The sequence below is a fragment of the Pygocentrus nattereri genome, chromosome 6, assembly GCF_015220715.1.
Source record: "Pygocentrus nattereri isolate fPygNat1 chromosome 6, fPygNat1.pri, whole genome shotgun sequence".
In the NCBI taxonomy this organism is placed as follows: Eukaryota; Metazoa; Chordata; class Actinopteri; order Characiformes; family Serrasalmidae; genus Pygocentrus; species Pygocentrus nattereri.
Genome location: NC_051216.1, coordinates 18877531 through 18894376, shown reverse-complemented (window position 1 = coordinate 18894376; position 16846 = coordinate 18877531). Strand labels below are relative to the sequence as shown.

Below are 16846 nucleotides of genomic sequence, written 5' to 3'. Positions count from 1 at the left end.
GTGTGAAGTGGTTGGTATGCAGATCAGCACCTCCAAGTCCATGGCCTTAGCCCAGGAAAGGATTGCATGCCCACTCCAGGTAAAGGGAAAAGACTTGCCCCAGGTGGAGGAGTTTAAGTATCTCGGGGTTTTGTTCACGAGTCATGGGAAGAGGGATCGTGAGATCGGCCGCAGGCTGTGACAGGCAGCAGCAGTAATGCGGTCACTGTGCCGGACTGTAGTGGTGAAGAGGGAGCTGAGCCATAAGGCAAAGCTCTCTGTAAACCAGTCGGTCTACATCCCGACCCTCACCTATGGTCATGAGCTGTGGGTAATGACCGAAAGAATAAGATCATGAATACAAGCGGCGGAAATGAGCTTTCTTCGCAGGGTGGCGGGGCTATACTCTATTTGATAGGGTGAGGAGCTCCGCCATCCAGGAGGAGCTCAGAGTAGAGCCGCTACTCCTCCGCATTGAGAGGAGCCAGCTGAGGTGGTTCGGGCATCTGATTCGTATGCCCCCTATATGCCTCCCGGTGGGGGTGCACCGTGGATAGGGCTGCCCAATGCTCCGGGCAAGTGTGCTCACTGCCCCCTAGTGTGTATGTTCACTAGCGTGCATGTATGTGGGTGTTTCACTGCATGAGATGGTTAAATGCAGAGGTCTAATTTCACAGTGTGACAAATGGTTGTACATTCATTCATTTATTCATTCAATCAAATGTGCAAGATCTGCAAAATATACAAGTATCTGACTCAAGAATCCTGCAAATATAGAGAAATAAATTTCTCAGTTTAGATAACCTAAACCCAAAGTCAAGCCTGTCCAATAGAAAATGAGCCAAGAAACATTTTCTATTGGGAAATCCTCAGGTTTGGCCTCACGTTAGCTGGCTATACTCTCTTGGTACTCACCCTCTGCTGAATAATATGCAGTTACATTCTTGAACCAAGTGGGGGTGTAATTTATCAACATAATTTTGCAGTTTACCATTTGGTAATAGTAAGACCTAACACTTGAAGTACAAATCTATCTGTCTTTCTCTCTCCTCTGCTGAACAGGTGAGGGCTCGTCTCAGGAGGGAAAAGCCGGATCAGGTGAGAAGATAAAGAGACGTGTGAAGACGCCTTATTCTTTGAAGCGGTGGCGCCCCTCTACATGGGTCATCTCCACGGATACGCTGGATGGAGAGGTGAACAACAACGGGGCAGGTGGAAGTCAGGGTGCGTCGGGCGCCACCCGCTCCAAATCCAGCACTGCTGTGTTCCTGGTGGGAGGAGGAACTGCCACTGCCACCCTCTCCTCTGACCCACCTGGCATGACCTGCCTGTGAACTCTGACCATTGAACCCTGCTGAGAAAGGGCCAAGATCAGCTTGTTGAAACTGGAGGGTTTGGCAGCATGTTATTTGTTTCCCAAGATCCTATTTGAAATCCAGTAAGAGAAAGTTTAAGGGAGAGAAAGAGAGAGAGAGAGAGAAAAGAAACCGTTTTTGGAACGCAGACACTCAGACGTAATTTGCAAGCACTTAACATTGTAACGTGGAACTTCTCCAACTCTCTTTGAAGAAATTGCTTTAAACCGTACCCAGCTATGCAGCAACATTGGCTTAAAATGCTTCCATTATTTTTGTTGTTCCATTTTAAATCAAAGTATGTATGGTCGTTTGATAATTACTTTCTTTTATTTGTTGCACTTTTTTTATAAGTAATCTTAATCACACAGTTAAATCTGCTTCCTCTGACCATGTGTAAGGCTGGTCTTAAAACTGAAAAAAATCAAGAAAGAATATGACAATGTGTTGATTTTAACAATCATGCTCGACTGCTCTTATGGACCCGAACGAAATTTAGTCCATATAAAAATGCCAGTCGTAAAAGCAGTGGTCTCTAAGACACGGTTGACTGCAGTCACTTCTGTTTAGAGGTTTTTATACATAGTACATTCATACATTGTTTTTGTTGTGTGTAATATCTGTGTATCTCCCATTTTTGTATTACATTTTGAAATGTGCAATAGGCTTTAGCTTTGAGGTGCTCTTTAAAACTTATGTTCTATATTTTTGCAGCATTTTTTAAAATAATATTGTTAACTATATGGTGCACTTACCAGCAACCTTGTGTTTATACGAGCACCCCAGTTTGCATCTTCTGGATGACAATCCTTTACCTTCTTATCAATCCCATCAAACCTGAGAAGGAGAAGCAAACAATCAAAAAAAGGGGTGACTGCATTGTTTGTTTTTATCTTTACTTCAAATGTTGGAAGTGCACATGAGATGGTTGAAAGCTTGCAAGCTCAAAGGACAGAAGATTTTCAGTTCTGTTACAGTCTGAGTCAAGCTCCAGCTCAGTCTGGTCTCTGGAATAAAGTTCTCCCTTCTCAGCAGACACTAAAGTATATACATGTAACACACTCGTTCACGTGGTCCATTTTGCGGAGGGGCGGGCTGGTCCTCTGTATGTGCACCATGGAACGACTGGTGTCTGTGTAGGGAGCGAGTGTGTGTCTACGGCAACAGTCTAATGCATCGCTCTCTCTGTATCTGTGTAAGGGTGTGTGTAAGAGTGCCTGAGCAGTTGTGGCATTCAATTTCGCACTTCTGCTGAAAGCTCTCTGCTTTACTCAGCTCCCTGGAGCACAGGTATGCAAGAGAGTGGACAAGTCAAGTGGCTTAGGTCAAGTTGCTCTCTGCATTCCACTGTCACAGTCAGCACAGTCAACATGACGTACATAGTTCAAATGTAATTTATATGTAATGTTACACTACATACAGCTGGAAGTTAATGTATACAATACTGTGCATTATTACAGCTACTTCAGTTCTTTCTTTTTCCATCCTCTGTTTATGGAAACTGTAATGAAATGACAAAGTCTTGTATAATGAGAAATTGTGACTATGCTCATATGTATCAGACTTCAGAGTAAGAGTACCTTTGATTTTCTTATGAGTACAATCATATTGACAAAGGGAAGCTGACTAGATCAGCGCTCTTAGTCTCACAGTCTGATACGTATGTGCCCTGAGGTATCTTTTAGCTGTTACCCCTCAGTTAGTTTTCATTTTAGCTATCTTTATTTTCCTTTTTTTTTTACGTAGTGCCAAGGGCCAAACCTCAAATCTGTATGTTAAGATTTTGTCTGAAGCAAGGCTGTTTTGTTATTTTTATTATTATTATAATGAAATCTGTGAGATGTTTATAACCATGTAAAACTGTCATACTTGCATTTTATTTTTCTCCATAATGACCCTTTTAAGTTTATTGGCAGTTTAAGGGTTGCGCTGTCATTGGGTTTTCCCTCATCTTCATGCAGCTCAGTCCTTCATGTGTAAGAGCAGTTTGAACAAAGGTTGGCTCTTGCCTGCAAAACCAAACAAAATTTATCAGTGCCACTAGAATCATAATCAGGCATAATTATTGTGTTTTAGACGTTGCATCCCATTGTTTTAATCACCCTCATTCTAAACTGACTCTTTTAGGGCAGTTGATGCGTCTACCAGCTAAATTTCTTCCCTTGCCACAATTACTGCCTGTGGAGTCGGATGCATTCTGCAGACAGTTTAAAAGCTGCAGAACTGCTGTGAGCTTCAGACTTGAGCTGTTCAAATAATTACATATTGATGCTCCATTCTGGAAAACTCTGATGCTGCAAGGCAAAGCTTTCCCAAATAGAGACTAATGTAAAATTCTCCAAGCATACTGTATTCATCGTAAATTACAGTTAAATTCTTAGTAATGAGGAAACAATAAGCCCCTTGCACCGTGCCAAGTCCGCTTTGGACTAGGCTTTCTATGGAAGTGGTGAGGACTTATGCTGTAACTAACAACTGAAAAAGAGAAATCTGTTGCATTTCCTCGTATCTAAATTGTTGATGTGAAAATCGTTCTTTTCTGTGTGTGTGTGTGTGTGTGTGTGTGCGTGTAATATAGGCTCACCGATGTGGTGTAAATATATCTGTATATAGTGCGGTTGTCTGCGCCTATACAGAAGACTCTACTGTTGCTGTGGGACCAAGGGATAATGCTACAACACTGTGATTATTTATCTCTAGATAAAATAGCACAGTAATGCAAGCCAGATCGGAATTACATGTTATGTACATGTTGTTCATGTCTGGAGCCAAACAAGTGAAAAATGTAAAGAAATGTGATGCTTATTACCCCTATACAAGATAAAATAGGACCTCCACATGTTTAAGAATTCTCAGTGTTCCCAGCTCTCTGTTTTCCCATTCACTAGATGTTTGATTTCAAAATGAAGATGAATATTAGAGAGGAATATTGGCACAGAATTTAAGTTTGTTTGGTGAATCTATCTTTACACTAGTGGCCTCTACCTTTGTGTAAACCCCTCTACAGTACTCAATAGACTGAAACTTTAATGGTAGATGTCCTGGACACAGATTAAGTTTATTATGTTTAGTGTTTTATTGGATTTTAAATGGAAATTAACCGTTGCCAGATTGATTCAGTCCAGGACTAGGCTAAATCTATGTGGAACACTTTCCTTCTTTCCCTTTAATGCCAGCCATTGAGCTCTGGGCTGTACTCTAGAGTAAACATGGCTGCTTTTGGTTACGAGGCTGTCACATGGCTTGAACTCAACTTTGCTTGTAAAGACTGATTGAGGTGAAAGTAGGCCACATTTCTAGTTTTCTAACGGAATCGTGTCTCTCTACACCCACTCATATCATATAAATATCAAACATAATATGCAATTCAGTAATATAAATCTAAATATGCATTTCAAATGGCCCTGCAACTGCCAGTTCCACTAAACGCAAAAGGAATGCAAGTTGATTCATAAATCCCAAAACCACTGCACCTCTTTTCAAATCCAGGCATGCACATAAATGTCCAATTTAACTGGGCAAGCGGTATGTCATCTTAAAATCCTCAAGAAGCTAGAATAGTTGATTTTCTTTTGTATGTGAATGAAAGGTATTTGTTCATGATGGGCTGCTGTTTTTTCTTTCTTTTTTCTTTCAATCTGTTAAATTCATACTGATGCTGAAGGCTCCATTCAGATCTGTGGCCCCTGCATAGTGTTGCTCAAAAAAGCCACTGAAATGTTTTCTATTACAGCTTGTAAAGTAAGCGCTTTGAGAAAAAGAACAAATGATAACTCTACTCAGTTTAGTCTACTCAGAAAGATATATGTTTAAATGCCATTTAGAAATAAAGCTTGCTGTACAACCCTGCATTACTCAGTTGATTAAAGATTATATTAATGAAGTGATGGCTCTTGTTGATTCTTTTGCACTGAGAAGTAAATAAAATTAAATTAAATTTAAATTAAACGTACCGTATACACGGGATGTCCAGAAGTGTCCAGTCAATCAAGCTACTTTAAGGTCCACCCCTTGCTGATAAAGGTGCTCATCTGCATACACTGGTCTTAGAATCTCTGTAGAAAAGCATTGACAATAAAATGCAGCAGCTACACATGAGCCGAAAATCACCACATTTATGTTACCATTTATGTCCCCTCCCCCCAAGTTTGTGGTAGAGCTCTGCAGAAGGATATAGCAGGCCTGTTTGGAATTATAAGTAAAGCCATTTATTCAGGCAGTAAGTGTTTATTTGATCAAAAACAGAGTAAACACACACCTATACAGTGCATTGTGGATTTAAGTGTGTGTGTGTTAAGAGTGTTAGCTCCACCATGCCTGCTGAAGAAAAAAAAAGTTTCTGCTGGTTACTGAGGGGGTCCAATAGACAGTGATGGTATTATAATGGGTTGATATTGCAGTGTAAAGGGTTCTAATTGTAGAACTGATTCTAGATACATGTGATGGTTTCCTAATGGGATCTGAAGGTGTTCTACAGAAAATGAGTCATCTCTAATATAATACAGTCTAACAATAATCATTGTCAATTCCCATTAGATCGCAAAATCATCAGCTTTTATCAGGGATTTCCAAATCTCTCATTTAACAAACCCATACAGTGGGTGGAGAAGTCAGGAACAAGACTTGTTTTTCTAACTGTAGACTAAGATATCATCTTTCCTAAAAACAAACAAAAAAATCTTGTTACTTTTACTGTATCTTGTTTACATGTATTTATTCTAGTGTTATACATTGAATTTACTGACACAAAAAATGCCGAGATTAGTCGATTTAAACAATTTTCATTAGTGTCTTAGGACTTTTCCACAGTGTTGCATAGATGACCTTCATTTAAATGCAAGAGGTACAGTTTTTATTAACTGGCCACACGAGGGTGTTAAAGCAGCATTGTCGATGCCAGAAGCACGTGTTGACCACAACAAAGCAATTCCCCCATTTCCAAATTTCCAATGGAGGTAAAACCATCGTGCTTAAAATGAGTGCCCACCGACAAGTCGCAGAGGGGACACAACAAAATACATCAGAATCTGCTCCGATCTCACGGTCGCACGTTTGGGACGAACGCCTTTCTGTTCCTTTTTTTCTGTTTCCGTTTAGAAAATCGTAACAAGAGACATTTCTACGCTGATCATGAAGTCTTACAGCCTGTGTAACGCAGCGTTAACGCTGTTAGTTTAAATGTGTTTGGAAAAGATCTAGTAACTTTAAGGAATTAAAAGGATCCACTACGCAGCCAATAAGAAGTTGCCTTGGCTCACACATTGGCCAATCCGAGACAGGGGGCGGAGCTCTGGCAGCACTTCTCAGTGCGTGGCTCTGAATTTTTCTCCCGTTTACTTTTCAGCTTGTAAAAACGGCTCAGGCGGCGGAGCGGAGGGGCCACGGAGACGTAACCGGGCCATATGGAGTGACCAGACGAGGACCCCTTTCCCCCCTACACAAAACCTCACACAACATACCTCAGCGTATGTTTATACCCTCTGTTTTCTCTTTTTGGTTCCCATTTCGGTAGTTTGACCAAGCTTTGGGGTCAGCTACCGTCGTCGTCATGTCCCAACGGCTTCGGAAAAACGGTTCTCCGACGTCGAGCTGCGCTGTAAGCGGGGGATCCGCGGCTGGAGCATCGGGAATAAGCGCTGGGGTCAGTTTACTTACTCGCCTGCTGCCCATGAAAGCCACCGTCCCGTTCCAGCTCAAGCCTCAGCCGCAGCAGCAGTTACAGCCCCAGCAGCTCCCCCTGGCGGCGAGGACGGTGCTGTCGTCGGCGGCGGCTGCTGCAGGAAGCGGCGCCGGCTTGAAGTGCCTCGGCGGCGGCTGTGACTCTGCTGGATCCCGCTCAACTGCTAACCGAAGCCGGAGCCCCACAAGGGGCGCAGCCTCGGCAGCTTTGAGCCCGTCCTCCTCCTCTTCCTCTTGTTCATCAACCCTCAGAAGTAGCCCCACTCTCGCTCCCTACGTGGCTGCATCCAGTTCCCAGGTTAGATCTTCCCAGTCCCAGTCTGCGTGTGCACAGGTTAGCCTAGCTTCACCGCTGGCCAGCGTCATCAGCCCTCCTCTCGGATCCTCTTGCCCTTTGGCCAGCGGTTCCCACTCTTCCTCTCAGCAGCAATCCAGCTGCTTCACGGACACTGCAGTGCTGACTCCGCACCCACCGGCCTCTTCATCATCATCTTGTTCTTCATCTTGCTCCTCTTCGTCTTGTGGTCACAGGAGTAAAGCCCAAGCGTCCCCACATCACTGCGGCCCGGATAATGACAGACTGTCCCCAGAGAGAATAAGCCCCAGCTCGCCTGTCTGCAAAGGTAACCTGCACCTGTCTGCTTACAGACTGTTAACAATAGTTTATAATGGAAGTTTATTCATATATTCATTAACCCAGTTCATTCAGTTCATTCATACTTTTTTTGAGTTGTTGCAGAGAGAGCTAAAGAGAAAATTGCAGCTAGGCCGTGAATTCAGGTGACTGATTTAAAGGAACACTTGTTGACTTGAAATACATGTATTATAGAGGCCTATGGGCAGGTGCTGACCTGTTGGCTTCTATTATGTTTTTTGAGTCAGCAGGTATTTCAAACACAAGCAAATTGTTGTCAATGGTAATCAGCCATATGCTACAGATGCAGCAGGGTGGAAAAAATCTGCAGTACCTGTTTAATATATATATTCATTAATAAACGTAATTTACACCCCCCACCCCCCCCCCCATGCGACCCAGGAGGATAAGTGGATTAAAAAGTTTGTGTGCGTGCAAAAAACAAACCAAACCTTGCATCTCCAAATCAGTAGTTTTACAGGAGAAGGAAAAAATGTACTTTACTTTTAAAGTAAGTTAATAGAACCAGAATTCTTTCAAAGTCATTCTTTTTGGTCCATGCATCATGAAATTTACACACAATGTAAAGGCCAACAGGTATTTTCAAATTATGCCAAAAGCTGAAAAAATGACAGAAATGGAGTTGCAAGGTATTGTTCTGACAGCAGTGTATATATATATAATATAAATTAATTAATGTATTCTTGTAAGTGCTGCAGTAGCTGTTGCTGTCAGCACTTTCACTTTGGAAGCTTGCATGCCAATTCTACACAGAAAAGTTTCCAACCCTCCAGTCTTCCAGCATACACCTGCCCTGCAGCTATGTGTTTTCCTGTGTTTTACATAGTTCATTAAGCTCAAATGGACGTTATCATTAGCTGATAATGTGACTGAGGTGCAGGAAAAAGACCAAACCAGGCTAGTGTCTGCTGTAATAATTTCTTGATATTACCTAGCCTCAATCTTCAACCATTCAAACTACTTGACAAGCGAAATCGGGCCTCTTTATTATCATGCATGACAACTGAAGGAGAAGGCATTAACACGGTCATCAGGGCATCAGTTTAACGGACAGTGCCATTGTCATTTCCCATTCATTCTGTCAGGAGATGCTCCACAACCCCCCCCCCCCCCCGGCCAGGGCTCCGTGGATTATCATCCTCCCCCACTGTCCTGCCACTGTGCCCCATGTCACTATAACTCATATTCTCTTTACTGGGGCTGTGGCGGGCACAAAGCGATTAGGCCTGAAAACCCCATCTGGTCTCATGGTCTGCTATAGGGGGAGGGGGGCAGGGGCAGAGAAACTTGAGAAATGGGGGCACCAAAACCATGAACCTGCTGATAGTGCACTCGACAGTGCCATATTTTGTCTGCAGATGATACTTAATGTTCAACTGGAGGTTTCTCAGACAGGCTGCTTTTTCATACATGCTGTGTGGGTACTGAGGCAGATAGTGAAAAGCCGTTAGGATAGCTAGGCTCACCACATGGTAAGAGAACAGCATGGCCTTGCTCAGTTTTGATTATACTGAAGCAGTGTGGTGTAGAGAGGAGGCCTCTATCAATGAATAATGCGAAACAAAGGTTCATCCTGTGTCTGACGTGCTTGTTTCAAGACTATTCTCAAACCGCTTTTCCAAAAATGTTCTAAAAGGGGTTCTTTGGATGATAAAATAGAAGAACCATTCATTAGATTGCTGTTAGAACATCCATTTTTGTAAATGAGATTCGCAAGTGTAAAGAAACTGCAAATGTTCTATGTCCATGAAAGACATGTACAAACTAGGAACCATTCAGGAACCTTTATTTAAAGAGTGTAGATCATGGAGTGTAACTTTTAATGATCCCTTTCCCAACATCATCACACATTATTTAGAGCATTTTCTCTGGGAGGTTATCCAAACATTGCCAAAAGTTTCACTGCCATTGCAGTGAAACTGCAGCAGCTGTTACTTTTCCCCCAAATGGTCTAAAGAAAATAACTCATCATGTAGAATCCCTTAGGATTCAACGTCTGCAGGCCTGACTGTAAACATGGGAGCAGAACATGCAGGAGATTATTGTTAAACCAGCGTTCAGAGATTCGGGTAATTGGGGCCTGTAATGGAAGCAGACATAGTTGATCATGAGGTTGTTCCAGCTGTAGAAGCAATACTGGCTCCTGGCTCTTTCAGACCACAGCTAGGAAGGGGGAAGAATATCTCTCTTATTTTTCATCACAGCTAATCAACATAAGCCCCTCATGCAGTGTTTTCAAGCCTTTGATACAGTTTTAGGGCACATAGCCTGCACCCATTGAAAGGCCTGCTGATTTCTGTTTTCAGTCCCTCCGGCTGCTTTCCCCCTCATCTCACCTTTTCCATTGTACTCCTCCAAACAATCTGCTCTTGTGCTTGGAAAGTCTAGTAATTTTCCAGATCAACAGGCTTGCTCAAGACCCTTTGAAGGCACTAGTATTTGAGAGAGAGAGAGAGAGAGAGAGAGAGAGGGGAAAATGAGTGAAGGATGGAGAAAGGGGATGAAGGCTTGAAATGGAGGAACACAACTACATAAGGGCTTCCAAGCATGAAATCTGTTTTCATTGAATGTGTCCCACAAAAAAGTTAACAGTAATTGGAGAAAACTCTTCAAGGACATTTGTTAACTAGTTTTCAGGAGGCCTTATTTCCACAAGAACTGTCATTCATGGAGCATTAGGCAGTGTGGGGAAAATTCAGTATCATGACATTTTCGAAATATGTCAGCGTATCACCGTATGTGAAGATATTTAAGTTTGCATTTATAAAGTTACTGAAGCCATGCTCCCTGAGTTCTGGTATGCTCTGCTATAAAATGCCTTGAATGCTGCAAAATAAGCTTTACAGTGATTTTGGTTGGGTCTGTTATAATGTTTCCTATGTTAAAATGTTACATTGCTTCTAATTTATTACTACAGCTAAAATTAAACATCCACATTGATGTATGGCCCCATCATTGGATGATGCTCCAAACAGCTCTACATTCATGTAATACATTTTCATTAAGTCACTCAACCCACACAATGCATTGATCCACTAGTGCTTAGAGAAAGCAAAGAGGCTTAGATGAGGTAAAGCAAAGCATGGCACTCCCTGCTCTCAGGCTGCACAGTGGGATGGTAAGGGCAGGCCAGGACGCGATCACACTGGATCCCTAACAAAAGAATCCGATTGGAAATCAAGCCACTGCCACTACTTCATTTTCCTCCTTTGAAGTCTCTCCTAGCTTCAGTTTATTTGATCCTGGGAATAGAATGTGTTGAGTCTGGTCGAAGATTAATTTTTGTTTTATAGGCCAAACATGCACTGGCATTCATCCGACAGTAGTGAGGTTAATATTTTATTACCTGCTTAGGTAATCATGTTACAATGCGAGAGATCTTTCAGCTTTCTGTTTCTTCCCTGTAAGTTCTGCATGTATTTACAAGACAATTTCATGTTTATTAAGGGTGAATTGATCTATATAAAGTTGCCTCTGCCTGTCTTTATTACCTAAATATATTTTCTGCTAAGAGATTTGAGTTACATTGTGTAGTAGAGTTATGAGCTGCATTGAGTCTAATGTAAAATATAAATATGTGTTTAGAGCACTGTCACCATTCTTTAAGCATTAGTCAGACTATATGCTCAGTTAGTTTAGCAGAATGAGTCTAATATTCAGGATTTTTGTAGATACTCGCTGTGCACAGTTTTTGTTTGTTCTTATCTGTGAATGACTGAAGAGAGTTTAATGGATAGAGTGTAGGATAGACACAACACGGATGGGTATTGAATGTACACTGCTGCAGAAAAGAGATTTTAGCACTTATAAGAACATCTACACATCTCACACTACCAAGCAGCCAAGCTGTATCAACACAGCAACCCTCAGTGGTTCCCAACCAGCACCATGTCCCCACATATTTAGCATGTTCCCTGCTTTAGCACACTCATTTCACTCTAGGAAGGAACGTACTGACAAGTCCTATTTCCCATAGTTACTGTTTCTACGTCAATCAAACATTTCGCTTTTTTTTGCAGTACGACTTCTTATTAGGTTGAATGAGATTTTTGCCAACATTTTTGCCAAGCTTGTCCAACCTAGCAACAGTGTCCATGAAAGGACTCCTTTGTGAGCGAAGCACAGAACGGTCAGTCAGCTGATCAGGTGTGTTAAAGCACATAAAACACTAAAATGTGCAGGGTTGAGAAAAGTATGGCATTGCTCTCATTGTAGTTCCAGAGAATACACCAGTCCGACCTTTTCCTTCCCAGAACACAGATTCTGAAACTCTGAGATTCAAGATTTAAAAGAGACTTTGCTATAGCTGATGTTGAATATGGGCTGCTGGTACATGCACACACACCCAGACATCATCACTGCTCTTGGAGTTAAATAGGCTCATTTATTATTGCAACACACAGAAGGCCTTGCAGGCATACTTCAGTTCCCATGTTAACACATTAACAAACACAAACGCGCACACACACACACACACTGCTGAGGCTGCAGCATGAGCTGATAGCTTCTGCCTTCTCTCTCTCACTCACACACACACACACACACACACACAGCTGGCATGACTTCCTTTTGAATTCCTAACAGGTTCCTCCTCTTCAAAATCTTTCTGCTAGTCTCAACTCACCCCCCCCACCCCCCCAATATGCTCACTGTTTCGAAATGCACAGCAAACATCCACTTCTGCTTTTCTCTTTTTTCAACAAGTGTCTGATGTCACCTTAGAGTGAAGTAAGAATCCCTGCAGACAGTGAAAACTTGTTGATCTGCTCGTTTTGTATTTTGCACCACTGCCCAGCACATTCATTTTCCCAGCTCTAGTGCACTAGTTTCAACCCAGAACAGGTTGGTTTGTTTGGCAACAGTATTAAGACCTGTCTCCTTCAGTCTTTGTTGCTATGTTAGTCAAACTTTTAGCTCAGTGCAGGCAGTGAACACAGAGAACGAGTTTCCAGGACAATGTTGTGGACAATGTTGTTGTTATTAAGCAAAAATATTATTTTGCCACCATGTTGATGTTAGCTTAAAAACACAAATACAGGCCAAACAAAACATCCACTCTGTTTTAACAGTGCAGACCTATAAACATAGAAGCCACTTTGACTGTTGATTGTCTGATGTTGCCCTGCTTATTTTGTCTGTAAGGTATATGTGTGTGCTCATTAGAATCATGGATGCAAACAAGTTTAATGATTCCCCTCCGATTTGTTTTCCTGGGAGTGGCAGAGAAAATCCAAAGAGGATAAGACGCACATGCATAGACACAAACACCCAGCGCTGATGTAATCTGTCTAGTAAACGTTTAGGCACTGAAGACTTTGTGAAAAGATTGTGTAGTTGTGCTTTAAAGCTGCTCTGAAAAGCCCATATGCTGCGTTTCTTGCAAAAGCTCGGCTGCCGATCCTGCACAAAAACAGCAGGTGCTGGTGCTTCTTTCTTACTGTACACCTTGCCCTTCTCAAGTGTAATTCAGCAGAGCAGATTTATATGAAAGAAGGCTTGAGAAAGAGAGCGATAGAGGGAGATTGTGTGTCTGTGTGTGAAAGAGAGAGAGAGCCTGTTGATTGTGTGGTGGAAAGAATGAGAGAGAGAGGGAGAGAAGTGAGGGGAGGTGTGGAGGGGGGCAATTACTTGTGGAGTCTGCGTGAATGTAGGTCAAGACATGAGGGCTGCTTCCTCCAAGCCAGTCTGCCACAGCCAATCAGTGCTTAATCAGCTTTGCCTTCATTAAAAAGGCTGTTGGCCACTAGACTAATGCTGTCTCAATCTGCTGAGCTTTACTGCTTATCACCAGCAATGCTGCCAGCTATTTACACTCCAGCCTGCTAATAAACGGGCCCATGCGCACACACACATGCACATAGGTGTATGGTCACATGCTCCTGCAGTGTATTCTTACTAAGCAAATAAGATTGATCATGGTCAACTTTAATGAACTGGCCTCAATTCACATGTTAAGCTCCTAATACTTGCTTGATTTGCTTTTTTTGTCCTTTTTTCGCTCTTCTCCTTTCCATCTGTTCCTTTTTCCTCTCATACTGTTTGTCACCATTGCACTTCACCCGTCTTTCACCCACAATTGTTTCCTCCCCCATCTTTCCTGCTGTCTCTATCTCTTCCCTGCTCTCTGGCTGTCTTCTCCACAGAGAGGCCCAGGCTTCCGCTGGCTGGCCCAGTGTGCAGCAGCAGTAGCACTAGTAGCAGTGGAAGTATCCGCCGTACCTCCTCACTGGACGCCCTGACCGGTCCCTACCTTTTGGGTCAATGGCCCCGGGATGCCACCCATGCCCCCTGTGTGCCTTACATGAGAGACAAAGCCACCCAGGTGAGTCCAATGTCAATCTCTCTTTCTCCTTCTGTTTCTCTCTCTTTCTTCCTCTCTTTCTTCCTCTCTCTCTACCTCCCAGCTCAACATTCAGGCCTCTGTCAACAAACCATTTGAGTTCCAGCGTTCACTCATTGTTACAGAAGCATGTCCACCATGACTTCCCAAATATTTTTAATAGGAATGCACACTTTATCTTTGTCGCTTTACAATAACTGTAATATATATATATATATATATATATATATATATATATATATATATATATATATAAATACCAAATGAAATATAAAGCTGCTTAGGTTTCATGGTTTTTCTATGAAAAACTGAAGGATCTGTGGATCTATGTTGTAAAGGTTTAAGCAATAAAGATTTTTTTCAAAAGGTTATGCAGTTCTGCTTTAAAGCCACTCTAAAAAAACCCATATGCTGTATGGACAAAAGCTCTACTTTGATAATAAATAGATCATACTTTACACATTTTAACCTATTCTTGTGATGTCAAAGTTTTGAAAATAATTGTCATTTAGGCTAATCCTATTTATACCAAGTATAAGGTACTTTAAAATGTCAAAATCATGAATATGTAGCTAAACTTTGCACAACACAATGCAAGTATGCACTAAATTAGTGAAGTAGTAATACAGAAATACACATACATGATTTATGAGGGACCTGCGAAAATCTGATTTTAGCTACCTTTTTATTTTTATTCAGAAAAACGCTAATGTTACAGTACATACCAATATTAACATTATAGTACCTTCTGATTTTATATATGTTAGTGCATCACCATAAACAGAACAGGTATTATTTGGTGGTGGTTCATTCTCCACACAACAGGGACGCTGACATTATGGTGGTGTGTTAATGTGTGTTGTGCTGGTCTGAGTGTATCAGACAACAGCATCCTGTGAGCAGTGTCCTGTGACTACTGATGAAGGGCTAGAGGATGACCAACACAAACTGTGCAACAACAGTTGACCTGACATCTACAAGGTGACAAACAAAGTAGGTGTGAATAATAGATTGGACAGTGAGTGGACACAGACTTCAGCAGCACTCCTGTGTCTGATCCTCTCATACGTTTCCAACACAGTAACGGGCCAACCATCAAGTCAGTGTCACTGCAGTGCTGAGAATGATCCACCACCCAAATAATACAAGCGCTGTGGTGGTCCTGTGGGGTCCCTGACCATTAATGAACAGGGTAAAAGTCAGGTTAATGTCAATACAAGGTAGGTCTACCTAATACAGTCCTGAGTAAGTATATATGTGCAATGTATATGGACAATATACACTGTATACAAGCACACACCATATTTGCAAGAGAAATGATTTTACATTTGTGTGCCCTCATTGTTCAAATGCTGTGCCCAAACGCCCTCGTGCTCATTTTTGCTGATCTGGAGGGAAAGAAAAAAAAAAACATGAAACATTTGTCAATGCCAGCCGAACAAACTCTGACTACACTGAAGTGGCCTTTAATTACCTTTGATTCCACTGACCCACAATCCTTGACCAATAATCAAGTCACTACCCCGTATAACTGTTAATACAAAGCTCATGCCTCATACTACTCACAGACCGCTCCACTGGACCACACAGGTGAGCACATGTAAACACGTGCTGGTTTCCTCTCTGAAAAGCTCCTACCAGTGATTACTGTGGGCTTTTAATGTGGTTTTCCTGCATGTTTCAGTCTCTGTGTGGTGCATAGCATTACCCAGTATTCAGGACAGAGGTGATGGTAATGTAAAAAGAACACACGTGTTTGTACACGAGACAAGATCTTGGCAGATAAGAGGTTTTATACATTTGACATGGTTTCTCTAATTTCATAAAGTTTGTAAGCTTTTATGTCTACACACGAATTATTTAGCAGCTGTTTTTGATATTTAGAAAACCTCTATTGAATTATAAGTTGTGCAGTAAATAAGAAGAGCATTGACCAGCTGGACAGATAAACATGGAGTGCGTGTGCATGTGTGTGAGTTTGAAGAAAGACGGGAGGAAGCCTCTCCCTGGTTTACTGAGAGATGAACGGAAACTGAAGCATATTTCTGGTGCAGGCAGACACTGGCCGCCATCACGGCCTCATTCTTTCCTAAAGCCTTGTTTATTTTCCAGCAACAGCTTCTCAGCTCTGGGCTACACCTGAGCTCACACTATACTGTGCATTAGGTTAGGTTTGCTAGTCTTTAAAAGCCTCATTCTTATAGTTACTTATATAATAGTTTTACTATATACTCTAAGATATCAGTTTATTCATATACTTTAATGTGCTTATTAGACTTTATACTATAACTTGCATGTTGTACTGTATACTGTAACTTGCATGTTAGTTGTATTGTATACTATAACTTGCATGTTAGTTGTATTGTATACTGTAATTTGCATGTTAGTTGTACTGTATACTGTAGCTTGCATGTTAGTTGTATACTATAACTTGCATGTTCGTTGTATTGTATACTGTAATTTGCATGTTAGTTGTATTGTATACTATAATTTGCATGTTAGTTGTACTTTATACTGTAGCTTGCATGTTAGTTGTATTGTATACTGTAATTTGCATGTTAGTTGTACTTTATACTGTAGCTTGCATGTTATTTGTATTGTATACTATAACTTGCACATCAATTACCACCATAGCAGTTACTAAAAAGTTTATTCTTGTGTTAAGCTTTAAAAACCATGTAATAAGCCTGCATTTAGGCTGGGGTTAGGTGCTGATTTCAAAGCAAGACTATTTGTGTGCATGAATGGCTTCCTCATACCACATCGCACATTGTTAGTTGTCAATAACAAGGCTCAGTGATTTGGACAGGATGTGATATTAGAGCTGTGTTTTTGATC

The 16846-nt window shown here is 41.6% G+C and overlaps 2 protein-coding genes and 1 long non-coding RNA gene across 4 annotated transcripts in view; 2 read left to right on the top strand and 1 right to left on the bottom strand.

The window, feature by feature from the left end:
• bmpr2b (bone morphogenetic protein receptor, type II b (serine/threonine kinase)) overlaps positions 1 to 5217 on the top strand; it is a 70962-nt gene extending 65745 nt beyond the window's left edge. Inside the window, exon 13 of the mRNA XM_017692218.2 lies at positions 1042 to 5217. Within this exon, the coding sequence (XP_017547707.1) occupies positions 1042 to 1313 (272 nt within the window). The 3' untranslated portion in view covers positions 1314 to 5217. The remainder of the gene's footprint in view (positions 1 to 1041) is intronic.
• LOC119263633 lies at positions 3212 to 7128 on the bottom strand. Of its 2 annotated transcripts, none has more exons than XR_005130404.1 (3): positions 6990 to 7128; positions 5288 to 5389; positions 3212 to 3343 (listed from the first exon to the last, which is right to left on the bottom strand). It is a non-coding gene; the product is annotated as an uncharacterized LOC119263633 (long non-coding RNA). The 2 variants fall into 2 exon arrangements; XR_005130403.1 differs by lacking the exon at positions 6990 to 7128 and adding an exon at positions 6794 to 6906.
• The window catches only part of fam117bb (family with sequence similarity 117 member Bb), a 43193-nt gene continuing 33194 nt past the window's right edge, over positions 6848 to 16846 (top strand). Inside the window, exons 1-2 of the mRNA XM_017692219.2 lie at positions 6848 to 7636; positions 13812 to 13990. Coding sequence (XP_017547708.2) covers positions 6883 to 7636; positions 13812 to 13990 — 933 coding nt within the window. The 5' untranslated portion in view covers positions 6848 to 6882. The remainder of the gene's footprint in view (positions 7637 to 13811; positions 13991 to 16846) is intronic.